At 43.7% G+C, this 19,648-nt stretch overlaps 1 protein-coding gene across 1 annotated transcript; it reads left to right on the top strand.

Moving 5' to 3' along the window:
* The first annotated feature begins 5,634 nt into the window (after positions 1-5,634).
* Positions 5,635-18,480, top strand: LOC147712334 (olfactory receptor 1E16-like). The gene is made up of 2 exons (XM_086919640.1): positions 5,635-5,817; positions 17,554-18,480. The coding sequence occupies exons 1-2, from the start codon at positions 5,635-5,637 to the stop codon at positions 18,478-18,480; spliced, it is 1,110 nt and encodes a 369-aa protein (XP_086775766.1).
* The last annotated feature ends 1,168 nt before the right edge of the window (positions 18,481-19,648 follow it).

The following is a 19,648-nucleotide window of genomic DNA, read 5'->3' as shown; positions in this document are numbered from 1 at the left end:
CAAGATATGGGGTATTTATTTTGATTAAAACAAGGTCGGAGACTGTTTTTATGATGTTTAAGTAGGTAGGGTTGTGATTTTGTGCTTTATTATTGTGTAAATGCATTTATTGATCTTCGCTGTGTGTATTATTAATGTACGATTAATTCTTTGTGTAATTGCCCTAAGGGAGATTTTTGAATGGTTTAATGATGCATTGATTTTATGTCTATGTTAAAACTTTCTGGCTTCAATAAAAATAAAAAAAAATAAAAGGAAATGTGAAATTACAATTATAATTTAAAAATGCAATATAGTAAAAAAATATCTTTATTAGTGTTTGAAAAGTGGAAAGGTGAGGTTTGTTTACATTACTTATAGTGGGTCTTCATACTGTTCAAGAAAGTCTGTGATGCTCAAAATCTGGTTTGGGTTTATTGTTTTTTGCCATACAATGTTGTTGCTTTAGTAGTGGAGACAAAAAGATAGAATACAATATTGCGTTTATCCTTTACTATTGGTATGTTTTGGTCTGCTTATGACTCCATTTTAAAGGTTGATTTACATCAATTTGTGGAATAACTCCTGTTGGTCTGTGGTTGAAAGCTGAATCTTTACAGAGTCTTCACAGTACTACGAGTATATGTTTGATTCTGTAAAGAAAAGTTAATTTTGCCCCCAGTCACTGTCCAGCACATGTCCTGAGGGATGCCCTCTGTGGAGTTAGAATAGTAATTTGCCTCCAGTCACTGTCAAGCACCTGCCCTAAGGAGCTACCCCAGCAGAATTAGAAAAGTAATTTTGGCCCTAGTCACTTTCCAGCGACTGCTGTGATGGACGCCCCCAGCAGAGTTAGAATAGTAAATTTGCCCCAGTCACTGTCCAGCACCTGCCCTGAGGGACGCCCCCAGTGGAGTTAGAATACACAATTTACCACCAGTCATTGTCTAGCACCTGCCCTGTGGGAAGCCCCCAGTGGAGTTAGTATAGTAATTTTGCCCCCAGTCACTGTCCAGCACCTACCCTCAGTGATGGCCCCAGTGGAGTTACAATAGTAATTTTGCCCCAGTCACTGTCCAGTACCTGTCTTTAAGAGACACCCCTAGTGGAGGTCAAATAGTATTATTTGCTCCTAGTGTATGTCTAGCATCTCTCTTGAAGGTCGTAATACAAATATGCTTTGGAATGTACATTATAACATTTTTAATATTCTGACTGTGTGTATTTATTTGAAACGTTTGAGGAAAACATTTTCTAAAGCCATCCCTTATCATAACAGCCATTTTTTTTTGCTTAGGTGGTATTATAAGTATGGAAACAAAGGAAGTAATACAGTATTCACAGGATTGTTTCCAATACATTGCTGGAAAATATATCTTCTTTTTATTTTGTTTTGAAAACTATTTTTGTAAAAGGTTTTGAGAATTTAAAATAACTAGTTTCATCTCACTTTCACTCCATTTTAGAAAATGTGTAAGATTATTTATCTCGAAAAAAATATTTATCAGTGAAGAAACCCTTTTTAAATATGTCTAATAAATTTGCATTGTGATGGTATGCATGGTAAAGGTATACGTAGTAAACGTATGCTTGTTAAAAGTAGTGCATGGTTCAGACTTGGTGGAGTAGTCCGCATTTTAAATGTATGTGTGGTAAGGGCATGCATGGTTCCATCATACATCCCTTGAAAAATCCATCCAACTCAATACTCAATATACATTCTTATGAAAACATCAGCTTGCTGTAGCCCGGTCTGGTAGCTCAGTGGATTAATGCATCCACTGCGGGGGCCTGTGTTCAACCTCTTGGTCACAGGTTCAAATCCCAGCAGGTCCCCTCAGCCATTCATCCATCTGAGGTCAATAAATGAGTACCATTGAGTAACAATAAAACTATTATTTAGCGCCAAGATTCATTAGGGTGAATGTGCCCTTTACAAATATATATGTCATGATCCTACCAGATTTGACACTGCATGGGTGTCCGGTGAGTCTTGGGGAGCTCCTGGACACCTAAGGTCGTTTGCCGCTGTTTGCGGGTGGTGGACTCGTGGCCATGTGGTGCACCCATTTTAGGTATTATTGTGGCGTTGATGCTGGAGCAGGTGGTGGCAGTGAAACTCCTTATGATGGACGTGTGCCAGAGACAGAGACAGTGCCCATTGCCATTAAAACATTGTTAGATGGCAACAGCCTTGCTCATGTTTCCTGCTCCAACAAAGAGACATCCCCAGAAGTAGCTTGTGTTTTCTTCCTCTTCCTAATGGAGTCCTTTCTTTATTTTTAGTGCCCTGACATACATACACCTGTGTACGGTCCAAGTAGGTGGTATCACGGGACAGGACCCTTGGAGGCTGTTTGACTGAAGGGCTCACCACGCGAGTCCCCAGTGAATTTTCTTTCTCTCCCAAAGAGGGATGGATAAAGGAATCAAACAAAGATAACATTATCTCTATGTCTCATTTTAAGGAGCAGCTATCTGCCCTTAATTTTAAAAGAGGATAGGGTTTTTTCTCCTTCCACACCCTGGGAGGAGATTTCTCTTCTTGCCCTGAAGGAAGTCCCGGACCAATTGGCCATTGTTGGACTGAAACATTTTGGCTTAGGGTCATAGGACCATAAAAATCCACGTGACCCCCTATTTAGTATTTTAATATCCCTCACAGATCCACCAAAAAAGGGAAACCGGGATCTGTCTTGGGATTTTAATCTTTATCTCCACCTGGTCACATCTCACTAAGAGCTCCCTGGAACACGGACTTGCCCACCCTGACTTGTAGGCATCAGGATGACCCGATGGTGAAGCATGACCCCACTAGGGTGTATGAGGGTAATAAAAACAAAAGGATTTGGCTCCTTCCCCACCCCCTAGTGGGTAACATCTGACTGCTTCAAATAGGGCCTTCCCACATCTGAATCACTAGGGTTGGTATTAAGAACCTGTGAACGTTGTTCACCAGACCGTGGGATACTTTGTGTGAAATCGTTATAAAGGATAGCCTCTGCTGGAGGAGGAGTATTCGAGAGCTGAGCCGGGAGGTCAACGCGCCTTGGATTCTGTCTTTGGCGCCCTTCACAATAAAAACGGTACAAAAGGGGGTGGTGATGGATGGAGCATCTGAATCAATCAAACACTCACACCCAGTCAAAAGATCTGGGTTTAATCCATCACCGTTCTTTAGCCCACTCTGCCACCCCAGTTCAGACATGGCTATATGCAAATCAGTCGGACCCTGTGCCTCAAGGGAACAGTCCAGCCCGAACTGCCAAGCCATGTCTTCCCTGGACCGGAAACAAGCTTCCGAGGACTGGTTTCTGGCATTCCAGCCGTCTTCAGCCCGGCTTGCTTGAATCCAGTGGCTTGCTCACTTTGCCACTGGATTCAAGCAAGCCAGGCTGAAGACAGCTGGAATGCCAGAAACCAGTCCTCGGAAGCTTGTTTCCGGTCCAGGGAAGACATGGCTTGGCAGTTCAGGCTGGACTGTTCCCATGAGGCACAGGGTCAGACTGATTTGCACATAGCCATGTGTGAACTGGAGTGGCAGAGTGGGTTAAAGAACGGTGATGGATTAAACCCAGATATTTTGACTGGGGGTGAGTGTTTGATTGATTCAGATGCTCCGTCCATCACCACCCCCATTTGTACCGCTTTTGGCCGCCATAAGTGTGGCAGGGTATGCTCAGACGTGAGTCCCTTGCTCACTTTGCCACTGGATTCAAGAAACCCGGGCTGAAGATGGCTGGAATGCCAGAAACTGATCCTCGGAAACTTGTTTCCGGTCCAGGGAAGGCATGGCTTGGCAGTTCGGGCTGGACTGTTCCCATGAGGCACAGGGTCACTCTGATTTGCATATAGCCATGTCTGAACTGGGGTGGCAGAGTGGGCTAAAGAACGGTGATGGATTAAACCCAGATCTTTTGACTGGGTGTGAGTGTTTGATTGATTCCGATGCTCCGTCCATCACCACCCCCTTTTGTACCGCTTTTGGCCGCCATAAGTGTGGCAGGGTATGCTCAGATGTGAGTCCCTTGCTCACTTTGCCACTGGATTCAAGCAAGCCGGGCTGAAGACGGCTGGAATGCCAGAAACCGGTCCTGGGAAGCTTGTTTCCGGTCCAGGGAAGGCATGGCGTGGCAGTTCGGGCTGAACTGTTCCCATGAGGCACAGGGCCAGACTGATTTGCACATGGCCATGTCTGAACTGGGGTGGCAGAGTGGGCTAAAGAACGGTGATGGATTAAACCCAGATCTTTTGCCTGGGTGTGATTGTTGATTGGTTCAGATGCTCCGTCCATCACCACCCCCTTTTGTACCGCTTTGTTCGCCATAAGTTGGCAGGGTATGCTCAGACGTGAATCCCTTGCTCACTTTGCCACTGGATTCAAGCAAGTCTGGCTGAAGACGGCTGTAATGCCAGAAACCGGTCCTAGGAAGCTTGTTTCCGGTCCAGGGAAGGCATGGCTTGGCAGTGCGGTCTGGACTGTTCCCATGAGGCACAGGGTCAGACTGATTTGCATATGGCCATGTCTGAACTGGGGTGGCAGAGTGGGCTAAAGAACGGTGATGGATTAAACCCAGATGTTTTGACTGGGTTGATTGTTTGATTGGTTCAGATGCTCCATTCATCACCACCCCCTTTTATACCTCTTAGTAGGGATGGCGGTGTCTTCCAGCAACTAAACCTATCTAATTTACTATTTCCACTCCAGTTACTATGAAGGCAGGGAAGTTTCTGGACACTAAACTTATATAATTTACTATTGCCACTCCAGTTAGTATTAAGTCAGGGAAGGTGCGGGACACTAAACCCATCTAATTTACTATTCCAACTCCATTTAGTATTAATTCAGGGAAGGTGCTAGACACTAAACCTATCTAATTTACTATTCCCACTCCAGTTACTATGAAGTCAGGGAAGGTACTGGACACTGCACCTATCCCACTCCAGTTAGTATTCAATGTGGGAAGATGCTGGACACTACACATATATAATTTAATATTTCCACACTAATTCGTCAAAGTTTAAAAAAATTAATAATTAGCAAACATATATAATTGAGTAAAGCCCCCTAAAATTTCAATTACATATGTTAAAACACTGCACATGAAACTATTTTCCTTTAATAATATTTACTCTTATGTGCAATATTAAATTAACTCAACATTCATGAAACATAATGATACATTTTTTATTCAACAAAACAATAAATATAACAATATACTTAAAAATACATTTATTGCGGTGAGGCAAGATGGTGTCCGCAAGCTCGGACGTGTGAGCTCACGTCTGCGAGTTCATGAGATGTAGTTGTGGCGACACATAAAGAGAAAAAGAACGGACGAACAAAGCTACTCACTGTGGTGTATTTGTACTCCTTTTGTCGAGTCCTGGCTTTCGCGTTATGCTGAGCATCATAGCGGCAGTGATTTCAGCCAGACTCCTGTGCTTACGCTCGAGTTACTGGGCGGTCCCACTATATTGGCGCTGAGCTTGATGCTCGACTCCTAGTCGTTACGGAAGCCCGAGGTGGGAGGATCCTGGGATAGCGACAATGCCTCCCAAAGCTGCGAGAGGGAGAGCTTGCACAGGAAGACTCTGCGTCGGACAAAAACGGATGCTTGGTGGCTTAAGACGCAGGTGCCACCAGCTCTAAAAATGCAAAATGCGGCTAAGGAGCCAAAGGTGGCGGTGGCCAAAAATGACGGAAAGAGAACTATCCCCGAGCTTTTCACTGCCGGCAAGAATAAAGAGAAAGGGAAGCACATGCATACTCCTCAAGCGGATGAGTTGGGTGAGGCAGGAGAACAATGTGAAATTGACAAAGACTTGGCTATCAATGTAATTGGGGATATGAACAACGGTTCCCTTCCACTCTCTTTAACTGCTTAAATTACTAAGGGCATTCTCGACATGAGGGGTGTGCAGGATAAGAAGGCTATGTCGGACACTTTAAGTTATATTTCCATTTCTATCTCGGAGAATGCCACTCTCGCCCTATTACCCCAGACTCAAGCTCTATCGCAAAATCATCAATGGCTAATATCGCAGGCCGATCTGATCCAGGGGCAAAAACAGACAAAAGTTCTAAATCTCAATCAAAGGAGATAGAATCCGGGGATTTTTTCTTTTCTTTGTCTGATCAGACAACTTCATCTTGTGAATATTTAAAGCTCAAGTGATCTATGAAAGATGACACACAGTGGAAACTGGCCGATTTGGAGAATCGGTCTCACAGGAAAAATCTCAGAGTCTTACAAATTCTGGAAGGCCGGGAAGGACAAGACCCCCACAAGTTTATTGTTAACTTATTTAAAGATGCCTTCCCTGAGCTGACTAAGTGGGACTGGAATAGAGAAATAGAAAGAGCACATCATTTCCCGTTTGTTCTCCATCCCAGAGCTGGTAAAAAATCTGATAGACCTAGAGCATTTTTGCTTTCTTTTAATAGCTTTTTGGCCAGAGAAGATGTTTATCAGTTGGCTCACCCAGTTAAAAAGAGGGCAGGGAAAGATTTTGAGTTATTTGTGAGGCATGACTTTTGTCATCTTAATGTCGAGAATCGCTGGCAGCTACAACAGCTTGTTCCATTATTTCAGTCTTAAAGGGCGCATGTATTCTTATTAAATTCAGCCAAGCTTAAAGTTATTTATAAGGATCACACTCGATTCTTTAATACAGAGGTCCCAGCTAAATAGTTCTTAAAATCTTTGTACTTTGTAGCTTTGTTTTAGGGTTTTTTTTTCTCCTGGTTCTGTCTGTTGCACACCTTTGGGTAGGGATAATATCAACCTAGTTTTTTTTTTCACTGTCTTGAAATGGACTATCCCTTTATCTAAGTTTCGCAGTTTTTTTATCCCATGTGGAACTTTTGGGTTATTGGTACAAAAATGAATTTGAGTGCAGATGTACTGTATGCAACTTAGATTACTGTTTTATTGCTGTGTATTGCTGTTTTTCAAATATATATATATATATATATATATATATATATATATATATATATATATATATATATATATATATATATATATATATATATATATATATATATATATATATATATATATATTTATATTTTATTATTTTCCACATGGGCTTGGAGAGTGTTTGCGAGCGTGAGCACCGGGTGATCGAGAGCTTGGCATCACAAGAACCGTCGGTCCTAAAGCCTCTTTGAAAGGGGGGGTAGGTGTAGCAGGTTGGTTGGGTGGGTTGGGTGGGGTTTCGGGTAGGCAGGGTTGCTGGGTGAGGAGGATCAGGGGGTTAGTTGGGGTAAAATTGGAAAAATAATCCACAGTATTGTACATTTTTCGATTTTTGAGGGCTTGATGTTTCTTCTAGAAGTAGCTCCCTCTTTTCCTTCTTTAATGGCTATAATAGAAATTAGAATCTGCTCTTTAAATGTATGTGGTCTTAACAACCATAACAAGAGACAAAGAGTCGCTGCTGAACTCTGTGTGATTTAGCCTGATCTATTATCTATTCAAGAAAGACATGTACCCCGGGGGAAACGCAAAATGTTGTTACATTTGGGGTTCATGCTTTCGGCCACTTCACAACAAGCCTCAATGACGAGGGGGGGTGGCGATACTTGTTAAACCGGCTATCCAGTCCTTGGGTCGAATGTTAGTGAATAAATTGGGATGGTGGGCAATTGTAGAATTTAGTTTAGGGAGTGCTAAATTTACATTATGTACTGTCTATGGTTCCAACCTTGATGAAGCTATAGCTATGGAACAATTGAATTTAGAACTTGCACTCTGGCCGACTCCTTTGGTATTATGTGGGGATTTTAATATGTTTGATTAATAAGAATTACAGGTTGGTGTACAAGGGTAAAAAGGGAGGAAACCCAGGGTATTTAAGGCACTGTACTATCTAGTAGGGATAATGGTTTAGTAGATGCCTGGGACTCTCTCCAAGCGCCGGCAGCTGGGTTTACGTTCTACTCTGATCCCATCAAAAGTTAGTACGTCTAGATTACTTTTTTATATCTTCCGCATTACTCACAGGTGCAAAGATGCATATATTTCCCAGTGTTACCTCTGATCATGCACCAATAGTCTTGGAAATCCCCTCACTTCTTTTAGTTAGAACTCTAAGAACTTTTTAATTTGATAGGAAGCTTTTGCTTGATAGCGTTTTTAGAGATCACATGCAGGTATGGATTAAAGATTTTTTTCATAATAATAGGCATTCTACATCAGTCGAGGTTCTTTGGGATACTTGTAAAGCTTGTTTTAGAGAGGAAGTGTTGGACTTGTCCCTTCTGGCAGGTTCACCCCTAATCTTTTTGCTTTTAATCTGTGATCTGTGTGGATGATTTTCTGGTCTGTGCGCACTTTTCCCTGTGTCCCAGAGTAAGGTGCGTGCATGTAGTTAGGCAGGTCTGCTCTCCCATAGGGATGCATGGGGAATGTCTGTGTCCCTGGTAGTTCCTGATGCGTGGGGAGTGCAGACTCGAATTTGGTATGTGCGAGCTCGTGAGAATGAATGCTTCGCAACGGTGTATGTGGCATGTGTGTGTCATGTGTAGAAATGCCACTTCTAGGACTTGGCATATTAATGTAAAATATGCCTGCCGTGTGATTGGCTGGAGCTGACTGGTGAGCCTGGCTCCAGGAAGGCTGGATGGGTCTGCCCAGTGGTGAGTGTGAGATTAGCATGTTGATGGCTTGGGAGGAGTGCACCTGGTCCTTGATGGGGCTGGACTTTCCCCACACAATGCTGGCTCCACCCCATGTAGTGCGACTGATGATCCTAGCCCTGCCAGTGAATGAAATGGGTGGTTGAGCTATCAAGGGTACTTCAAAACCAGCTGCGACTGGTTTCCCCCCCACCCTGCACCTACAGACAAAGGGATTTACAGTATAAGAAGGGGCTGTGTCCCCATACAATTTGTTCTCTTCCAGGATCCTGCCAGAGGGGGCGGCTGCTGTTTCTGGGGCCAGGAGGACTGCCACTTGGCTGTCTCCCTCCCTGTGTAAGGACTTTGCTGGAGCTTTTGCTGTGCCTATAGTTCTGAGAGCGCTGCTCTCTTGCCCTTAGCACTGTGAGCGCTGTATTCTGGCCTCTGGCGCTGGGAGCGCTTAACTTTGCCTTTAGAGCGCTTGGGAGCGCTTTGGTTGCCCAGCCGGTGCCCACCCGGCATTTGCTGGATTTACTGTGCTCGCTTCTTAAATTACGAGCACTGTTGTTACCGAGCCGTCATTTGCCCGAAATTGCGGCCGAGCGAGTGCCTACCTCGCCTTAAGTTTAATTAGAGGCCGGTGCCCACCGGCATTGCCCCGTGATCACCGCCGCAGCCCAGGAGTGTGTGTAGCCCCACTGGGCCGCCGTGCTGCCTACGACGACCCGGAAGTGCTGGGTCAGCCGGCCAACTGCTGCACGGCCCAGGAGAGGCGAACCGGAAGTCCCGCCCCCGCAGCCGAGCAGCACGAAGAGAAGCAGCCGGTCGAGTCACCGAGGCTCCCCGAGGGAAGAGGAGCCCCGCGCTGCTGCAAGGAGGTCTGGTGAGTGGGGCCGGGAAGACGAGTGCAGGGAGGAGGGCGTCGGGGCACATTGCCGGTGCCCGCCCCTCCCCTGCAGTGCATGGGCCTGAGAGCGGCCCAAGTGTGTAGAGCCGATTGAGGCTCTGGGGCCATTATTTGATCCTGAGTCCCCCGTGAGGGACTCCAACGGAGCCCGCAATCGAGATTGGAGCCCCGAGGCTCCTGGGGGCAATTTGTTTATTTAGAGCCCGAGAGGCTCCCTCCCCACTTGTATTTACGAGCCCCGAGGCTCGAGGGGGCACCTTGATTTTTACGAGTCTCGAGTGCCGGCACCCTTGTTCCTTGAGCCCTGAGAGAGGCTCCTGAGCGCCCATCATTGTTTTAGAGCGCTGAAACTCTAAAGTGCCAGCATATTTGTTTTGTGAGCCCAGAGAGGCTCTTAGGGGGCACGAGTGTGGTCAGAGCCCCGAGGCTCCCACACAGTACTTCCACCCCTGTGTTCTTGAGCCCACAAGGCTCCAACGTTGCCCATCAGTGATTTACAACTGTCCAGCACTTAGTGGACAGTTGCTACGTTTAGGCTTTGTGTTCTGTGCTGCCTGCGCAGCCTTCCCTGACAATTTGGACTCAGGGCATTGCAGCCCTTGCGAGGCCAGTTGGCCTGAGGGACAATTCTAGTGTTGTGCTCTGTGCACCCTGCGCATTGTGATTTGCTGCTTATTTGATTCCTGCGCAAATGTTCTACCTGCACCTCAGAATATGTTTTAATGCCTCATGTGCAATGTGTTGATGTTTTTACCTTTGCTAAAAGTGACCTGCTTAGGTATTTTTATGTTTTATCCCCTTTGCTAAAAGTGACCTGCTTAGAGGATTGTTTATGTTCCATTACCTTTGCTAAAAATGACCTGCTAAGGTATTCTATGTTTATCCCCTTTTCTAAGAGTGACCTGCTTAGAGGATTGTTTATGTTATTACCTTTGCTAAATGTGACCTGCTTAGGTGATTGTTTAGGTTTCCTTCCCTTTGCTAAAAGTGACCTGCTTAGGTGATGGTTTTCCTTCTATAGGTCCTGATGATAAGGTCCTAGTTCCCTGCGTGATTTTCCTACAGTGTTTAGGGTTGCGTAGGAGGTATTTACTCTTTACCAGCAATTACTGGTTGAGTGCTGCATTTACTATTTTGGTGCTAGTCATTATATGTTTATGTGCTAAGTGTTATACCTACAAGTATTATTTCTAACAAGTGCCTACCCCTGACAGTGGTCCAGGTGGCCCTGTCCTGTACATAATCCCTTGTAAATTCTGCCCGTGCCTGTTGGCACATTGTAAAGTTTGTGTGTTATCTAATGTGTTTTTACTATAATACAAAGGCTATTTTTTATATAACCTTGTGTGGAGTTTCCTTTGTGGTGGGCCTTGGGTGTTGTTGCTGGGTGCGCGCGCAAATACTTAACTCATATCGCCTCCAAGTTTAGCCTTGCCGCTCGCGCCACGTTACCTAGAGGGTGAGCAGGGGTTATCTTGGCGTGTAACTCCCTTGCCCTGACCTTAGACGTGGTGATCCCTGACTGACTTTGGCGTCAGCCTTGGCCAGCCAGGGGTCCAGGGTCTAACATTGGACGCAGCGGTGAGGATAGGGATTTGTGTTTGCGCTGTACCACAGTAGCGACAGGCCGCACTACAAAGCTCTACATTTTTAGATAACCACATTTTTGGGATTATTGTTTTTTAGGTGAAGATCAGTATTGCTTCTCCTGAAAGGTGTCATTTTGTATTTTGTCCAGTACCTTGTTCCCGCCCTGCTCCCAGAGTTTGGTACCTGTGTCGCTTGTGGTCAGGTTGAGAAAATTAGGGGTGGTAGAAACTGCCTTACCAGTCCGAGCGGAGGGTGTGTGTGAATAAGTGTGTGTTACACTGGACGAAGGAGTGCAAGTTCTCTGAGATAGGAATCTTTCTGAATTTTGTTGATTGTATACTCCTGTTTAGCTCAGACCCCCAGGTTCCCTGTGTCAAACTTTTCTTGAGAACGTCCGCCAAAATATAGCCTGCTTTTGATCTCTGTGGTCTTTTTAGATACAGTAGGTTAGAGCTGGTCAGATTCTGTGAAAAGGGAGGCATAGAGGTGAGTGAGTTGGATACTCAGTCCTAGCTTAGGGACAGCCTGATCCTGTGGCAAAAGGATCAGTGGGATTGTGAGCACAGTGAGAGAGATAGGGCCTGGGCCGCACGCCATGAGGGATGTGAGTCTGTGGTGAGCCCTGAAGAATGTGAGTTGTATGATGATGACAGTGGATGGATATCAGCAGATAGTGAGGACCCCATAGATAGGGAGTCCCTTGCTGGGTCCAGTGTCAGTACCAGCGCCCCATCCCCTTCCCTGTCCCCAGAGGAGTGGTTGGATAGGAAGGAAGAGAGGGAGCATCAGCGAGCGATGGAACAGCTCATGTTAGAGCATGCCCAGGCTATGGCGCAGCTGGGTGTCAAGAAACAACAACTAGAGAGCCCTAGCGTGGGAGAGGATAGAGGTGGAGAGAAGGGCCATCATCCGTGAGAGAGCAGCCCTACAGGATAGACTCTCCCCTGCGCACAGTTGTAATTGTCTGGATTCCCCAGGGAAGGTGGAGTCCAGTGGTGGCAGCGATTTAAATGTCAGTGTAGGCAGTCCCACTCCCAGTTCCCCGAGTATGGTACCTGTTTCCATAGAAGAGGAGAATAGGTTGAGATTCAGGAACCTTAGAAAACCACCTCAACAGGAGTGGGGGTATTTTGTGGATGACTGTTCAGATGCAATGCGGGGTTGGCTGGCTGCTAACCCGGATGATGAGAGGGACGGAGTGGTGAATATGTTCCTCAAAGAGCAGTTGCTCAGTGTTGTTTGTCCAGAGTTGGGCCAGCACCTGCTGAAGTTGAAATGTTTTTGTCCTTGGGACCTTGCAGAAGAAGCAGAGCGCTGGGATATTGCGAGAGGTTCTTTAGAGTCACTAGTGAGTGATTCCAACAATAGTGGGTGAGGTTTCCTCCAACCCAGCGTGGTGGAGGAGGGTGAAAGTAGCCCAGTTAGGTCCCAGTATAGTGAGGAGGGTGTAGGGGCTTACTGCCTGTCTCAGTGGAGCGGGAGTGAGTGTGAGACCGAGAGTCCCCAGACGCCCGAAGCCCTGCCTCAGAGCCTGGATGGTTTCTTTAGGGAACACCAGGGTGGGGACCTAAGCTTATCTGTTAGTTCACTTGAGGGAGATCTCCTAGTGTGTGGAGGACCTGGTGCATCTGTAAGCGGAGCTTCTATGGTTATAGAGTCTGGCAGTACTGCTCCGGTAGGGAGAGTACAGAAGTCCAGTGAAAAGAGTGATTAGGGGATAGGATGTGAGTCCCCAGAAGTCCTGGAGTGCCAGGCAGTGATTCCACCAAAGGTTCTAGACCGGAGGTTGGAGGTCCAGGTCCAGGGTTTGCCTGACCAGAAGGGTGGGAATACTGTAATCAGTGTCCCGACCAGTTCTTTCTCCAGAGGTACCGCCCCGGTTGGGAGGGAGCAGGACTCTGGAAGGGGGTGCAGAGGGTGGGAGAGCCCACCTCTGACCCCGGTACCACCTGAGGGGTTAAACCCTAGGTTAGGAGAATGGTGTTTAGAGGGTACCCCTCGCAGGAGGAGGAGGAACCCTAGGAGAAGAGGTAAGGGGAGGAGAGCCTTCCCTGAGACTCCTGGTCCACCTAAGGTTGTAGACCCTAGGCTGGAGAACCAGTTGCAGTCTAGCCCAGTCCTGCAGGCAGGAAGAGTGGAAAATGGCTATTATGTGCCAGGGCTTACTACCCCCCACTTTGTGAGTAAGCAGGAACCAGTGGCACGTGGGTGGACTCTGTGCACCCTGCGCATTGTGATTTGCTGCTTATTTGATTCCTGCGCAAATGTTCTACCTGCACCTCTGAATATGTTTTAATGCCTCATGTGCAATGTGTTGATGTTTTTACCTTTGCTAAAAGTTACCTGCTTAGGTATTTTATGTTTTATCCCCTTTGCTAAAAGTGACCTGCTTAGAGGATTGTTTATGTTCCATTACCTTTGCTAAAAGTGACCTACTTAGGTATTCTATGTTAATCCCCTTTTCTAGGAGTGACCTGCTTAGAGGATTGTTTATGTTATTACCTTTGCTAAATGTGACCTGCTTAGGTGATTGTTTAGGTTTACTGCCCTTTGCTAAAATTGACCTGCTTAGGTGATGGTTTTCCTTCTATAGGTCCTGATGATAAGGTCCTAGTTCCCTGCGTGATTTTTCTACAGTGTTTAGGGTTGCGTAGGAGGTATTTACTCTTTACCAGCGATTACTGGTTGAGTGCTGCATTTACTATTTTGGTGCTAGTCATTATATGTTTATGTGCTAAGTGTTATACCTTCAAGTATTATTTCTAACAAGTGCCTACCCCTGACAGTGGTCCATGTGGCCCTGTCCTGTACATAATCCCTTGTAAATTCTGCCCATGCCTGTTGGCACATTGTAAAGTTTGTGTGTTATCTAATGTGTTTTTACTATAATACAAAGGCTATTTTTTATATAACCTTGTGTGGAGTTTCCTTTGTGGTGGGCCTTGGGTGTTGTTGCTGGGTGCGCGCGCAAATACTTAACTCATATCACCTCCAAGTTCAGCCTTGCTGCTCGCGCCACGTTACCTAGAGGGTGAGCAGGGGTTATCTTGGCGTGTAACTCCCTTGCCCTGACCTTAGACTTGGTGATCCCTGACTGACTTTGGCGTCAGCCTTGGCCAGCCCGGGGTCCTGGGTCTAACAGGAAGAAAATTTGAATTACAGGAAATGTACACTAAATTGAAAATGGTGGAAGAAAAACTCGCTTAAAGGATATAGCTGTATGATGATATTGCTGATTTACAAACGAATGTGGCTAGATGTCGGGCTAATATTAATCTTTTGTGGAATAAGGTAAATGCCCAGAAATATCTAACCTATAAAAAGGAATGTCATGAGTATGGTGAGGCGGTAGGTTGGTGCTTAGCTTAAAGGTTACGCTCAAAGGAGGCCTCCCATAGAATTGGTAGTCTTAAAAATGCTGTAGGAAATACAGTTCAAGATCCCCAAGAGATTCTTACTGTCTTTCATAAGATTTATACCGATTTATATACGGAGCAGAAGCTGCGGGCTTCAACGAGCAATTTGTGGATTCAACATGATTTGAAGCAGGTAGATCAGGAGGAGGTAGAGATACTGGACAGCCCGATCACAATGGAGGAGTTAGAGATGGCTATTAATAATATGGCGACTGGTATGGCTGCAGGGCCAGATAAGCTCCTGGTAATCCGTTGGCAAAGATTATTTCCCCACTGGTTTCCTTACAGCAGCATGGCTTTATTCCTGGTCGAGGGACGGTGTCCCGTATTAACAAAGTAGTGACTTTATTTGATATTGCCCAAGTGGAATCTAGGGATCTAGGGTTGATTTTTCTTGACGCGGAAAAAGCGGTTGATTGCATTGCCTGGGATTATTTGTGGGGCATTTTATATCATATCCCCTGTGGCTAGGATATGCTCTATGGGGCTGGTATCGGATCCTATAAAAATATATAGAGGAACACGACAGGGGTGTCCTTGCTCTCCCCTGTTGTTTGCCCTATATATTAACCTCTTTGTAAATATGTTGGAAAAAAGTATCTTGCTGAAAACTTTTACTGTTCAAGATATTCATTATTCGTTTTTTGCTTATGCTGATGATATAGCCATCATCACATCGGACCTATTTATGGCTTTACCGGAGGTGGAGTGTTTGGCTCAAACATTTGGTGATATGTCTGGCTATAAGTTGAATATAACGAAAACGCAAATTTTGTGTACAAATAATAGTATGTCTAATGATTTAAGAGTTGTAAGTGAAACTGCATATTTAGGGATCAAGATCCGGGCTTCTATGAAAGAGTTGGTCAAGGCTATTCATGGGGCTATTATTGGTAGTGTCAAACAATCTTTAGAAAAGATGGGAGTGCCTTCACCTTTTATTGGTGGGTGGGGGTCAACATCCTGAAAATGAATATACTGCCTATGGTTCTGTACTTTTTTAGATCAGTTCCCCTAGAAGTATTGCACGCCCAATTACAACATTTACAGGCACTTTGTGCTACATTTCTGTGGGCTCCGGGAAAAGCAAGATGTGCCTCATGATTTATGACTCTTCCAAGAGAGAGGGGTGGTTGGTCGCTCTCCAATTTTACATTTTAATATTATGCCTGTAATTTTCCAATATGCGGATATTATTGACGGGAGATGAGGTCAGCAATCTAGCAGAAGCCCCCTCAATCTATAACATGCTATTAGGAGCAGAGGTTAAGAACTGTCTGTTTAAAAAACTAGACAGTAGACTGTAGCTACTACAAAAGAACACATTTCAAAGTCTTTGAGGCTGATTGAAGGTATGGAAAATTATTCGAAAAATGTTACGCTTGGAGGAGTTAACTTTTTATACACCTATTAATGCCATAGGGATACTTCCAGCAATATTTTGGGACCACGTGGCAATAAGCTGGAGAAGTAAGGGTATTTCACTAATTGGAGATTTTTACGAGGAAGGAAGGCTGTATCTTTCCTTCTCGAACTTTGCAATGAAATATAATGTACCCAAGGCTCAGTTTTATTTGCTGATTCTGGATTTTCTGGGTAAACAGAATATAGTGTTGACACCGCATAAACTAATAGAGGCCATTAAGCGTCAGGAGAAAATAGGGACTCTATATAAAATTCTTTTAACTTCTAGGACAGATGATCTGGAGAAGCATCATTCTAAATGGACCAATGGTTGGGAGAACAGACAGTCTCCCTGGAGAAAGCTATTGTAATAGCGGGTGAAGTTTTTTTATCCCCGAATCTTAAGGCTCAATATTATAAAACTATGTTTAATCTTTATCTTACTCCAGCGAAGATGTTGAAGTGGGGGGGTAAGAACAATGGCAAATGCTTTCGGTGTGGTGCTGATAATGCAGACAGTCTTCATATCTTTTATTCCTGTGGTAAGATGGCTACATGTATCGATCACATTGAAAAGTTTTTGACAGGTATTACTAGCATGGCCATTAACATTTCAGCACTTATCCTGTATGAAATAAACATCTCACTCCTTAAAATTATTTTATAAATTTAAATTCTCATAACTAAAATGTTCTTAAATATTGTTATAAATTATTTTAAAACACTCCCCACACCTCTCCCACTAAACATAACATTCCACTCATAAAAACTCATTTTAAATTTCAAAATTATTTAAAAAATAATTTCAATTTTTTTAAAAAGACTCACCACCCTTATCCCCTATTAAACAACACCCCGCTCCTAAAACACCATTGTAACTTTAAATGTATAATTGTTTTTTTAAATTACATTCAAATTCAATATTTTTAGAAAACTCTGCACTCTTATCCCCTATAAACTCAACATCCCACTCCTAAAAAACATTGTAAATTAAAAAAATGTAATTTTTAATGTAAAAAAAATGTAATGCAATAATTTTTTTTAAACTCCCCACCCTTATCCCCTATAAACCCAACATCCCACTCCTAAAAATTAAAATTACATTTATATTTTTTATAACATGAATCGACTAATAGAAAACAAAAAAAATATAACATAAAAATAACGTACTTTAATAATATTTTGATTTAACGAGATTCTGATATTCGATATTTCACACCTCGATATTTTTAACAACACCTAAAATCAATATTTTTAACATCGATATATATAACATTGATATTTTGTACTGCTGGTATACTATACACAATATTATGGTATGTCGATGTTAAAAAGTCGATATTATTACCCTAAGTTTACTAGCCCACCAACTTGCTGTACAGCAAAGAATTTGTCCTAACAGTTGTTATTTTTCAGTGATATTTCACTGCGACCTGTCAGGGGCCTTAAACCTTAAACCTTAGATGTAGAAGGACAAGCAGGACATTCCAAAATAGTCCAGATAGAGCAATATTAAAAAATGTAACCTATTGAAACTATTAGGGCTCAAATGGCTAACCAAAAGACTTCTATACAATGTTGAACCTTATCACCAAACAACTGAACTTTTGTTTTGATATCTTTTGCAGATTATCATGCAGCCAGGAAACAAGACCACAGATACAGGATTCATCCTGGAGGGGTTTTCTGTCCCTTCCAATGTACGAATTGCTCTGTTTGCTACCTTCCTGTTCACCTATTTGATCACGGTGCTGGGAAACCTCCTTATTATTTCACTCATTGTAAAAACCTCAAAGTTGCACACTCCAATGTACTTATTTCTGTGTAATATATCAACTTTGGACATTCTCACTGTAACAGTAGCAGTACCCAGAATGCTGGTGAATATACTATTTAAATGGAAATACATTACCTTCAATGACTGCATTGCTCAAGTTTTTGCCATGATTTTTCTGGGTGGCACAGAAGTTTTTCTTCTATGTGCCATGTGCTACGACCGCTATGTTGCCATCTGCCGCCCTTTGTATTATACAGTGGTCATGAGCTGGAGATTTTGCTACTTGTTAATTACCACCTCTTGGACGGTTGGCGTTGTGTACTCATTTATTTTAACCATGCAGCTATATCAACTACCCTTCTGTGGAGACAACGTGATTGACCATTTCCTCTGTGAGTTTCCTTTGTTGCTGAAACTGGCATGCACTGTTAACCTGCACAATGAGACTGTGTTCATGGCAGTTGCTGGGAGTGCTGCATCTATCACCTTCCTGATAATAATTATGTCCTACGTTCATATCATCCAAGTCATTATGAAGATTCCTTCCAAGCAGGGGAAGAAAAAGTCTTTCTCCACCTGTTCAACTCATCTCATGGTGGTTTTCCTATTTTTTGGTAGTTGGATTAGTACACACATGAAACCTTCCACCGGCTCAAGAATAGGACAGGAAAAAGTTATTTCGCTTTTTTATTCAGTTTTTGCCCCAATGTTAAACCCAATTATATATAGTTTCAGGAATGAAGAAGTCAAAATGGCAGCAAAAAATGAAATGCCCTAAATGGAAACGTACACATAGGTAATGGTATTTTGTCTGTTTCTTCTTTCATTCATGTCTACATAGAACTCCCAAGATCTGCTTCACCACCTACTTTACTAAGGGTCTATACAAACAACTAGCGATAATTTTCACTATGTTGGCTTAGCAGCAATATTTTTATCGCCGAGCTGCGGCGATTTTTATCGCTTAGGAACCTTGCTATTATCAAGGTTTATCTCCTAAACGATAAAAATCGGCCCAAATGCATGAATATCGCTGAAAAGTCAGCGATATTCATGCATTACCGAGCTAATGCTCTTAGCCTTGTTATCTACCTACCATTGGATAACATGGCTAAGAACTGCTCAGGGGCAGGTGTTAGCTTTTGAAGATATTCGCGCTTAGCGCGAATATCCCCAAAAGTTGGTAATAGGAGATAGCGATGTTAGCGACTGTTTCCAGTCGCTAACATCTTGGCACGCCCACTTTGCATGTCATTAGTGATAAATATCACTGACATGCAAAGCGGGGCCCAAGATGGTCGCTATCTCCTACTAGCTGTTGCTAACTGGTGTTAGCGACAGCTAGGTAATAGGGAGATAATTTTATCTCCTCTTTCTTGGCTTTTAATGCCAAAAAAGCGGAGATAAACCCCCTTGATGATATGCCCCTATATGTCTTACTATATGCTCTTATATTCCTAAGATGTCCAGATTCTCATGAATGTTTGACTGCTCCCAATTTTCCATCCCTTCTCCCTCGAATACTCACCTTTGATAAACTTATTTGAGTACATTACCCATTATTTTATGCATGAATACTACAGGAATCTTCTTTCGTTTACACCAGATTCAAAATCCAGCCATTTACTGCTATGACGCAGCTACAGTTGATAACAAAATCAGTTATCCACTGTTGTTGCACAAAAAAGGAATTCCAAGCTGCTCTTGCATGGTCCCACACACTCTGTCACAGCAGCACTGGAAAGTAGGGAGCACAGCTTCTGTAATAGAAGGAAGGGAAGGCACAGGGACAGTTTGAGTGGGTAGGTATGTTGTTTTTTAAAATTTGGGACTCAAAGAAGAGGAAGGTTATGTATAGCTTTCCTTTTACTCTGCTGCTCCTGTGTAGCAGTTGAAAGCAGAGACAGATGAGTTTTGCGGCCCATACATAACAAAAAAATACAGAT

This window comes from Lissotriton vulgaris, chromosome 5, assembly GCF_964263255.1.
Source record: "Lissotriton vulgaris chromosome 5, aLisVul1.2, whole genome shotgun sequence".
NCBI classification, from domain to species: domain Eukaryota; kingdom Metazoa; phylum Chordata; class Amphibia; order Caudata; family Salamandridae; genus Lissotriton; species Lissotriton vulgaris.
The sequence above is the reverse complement of the archived record's forward strand: the minus strand, read 5'-3'. Positions and strand labels throughout refer to the sequence as shown.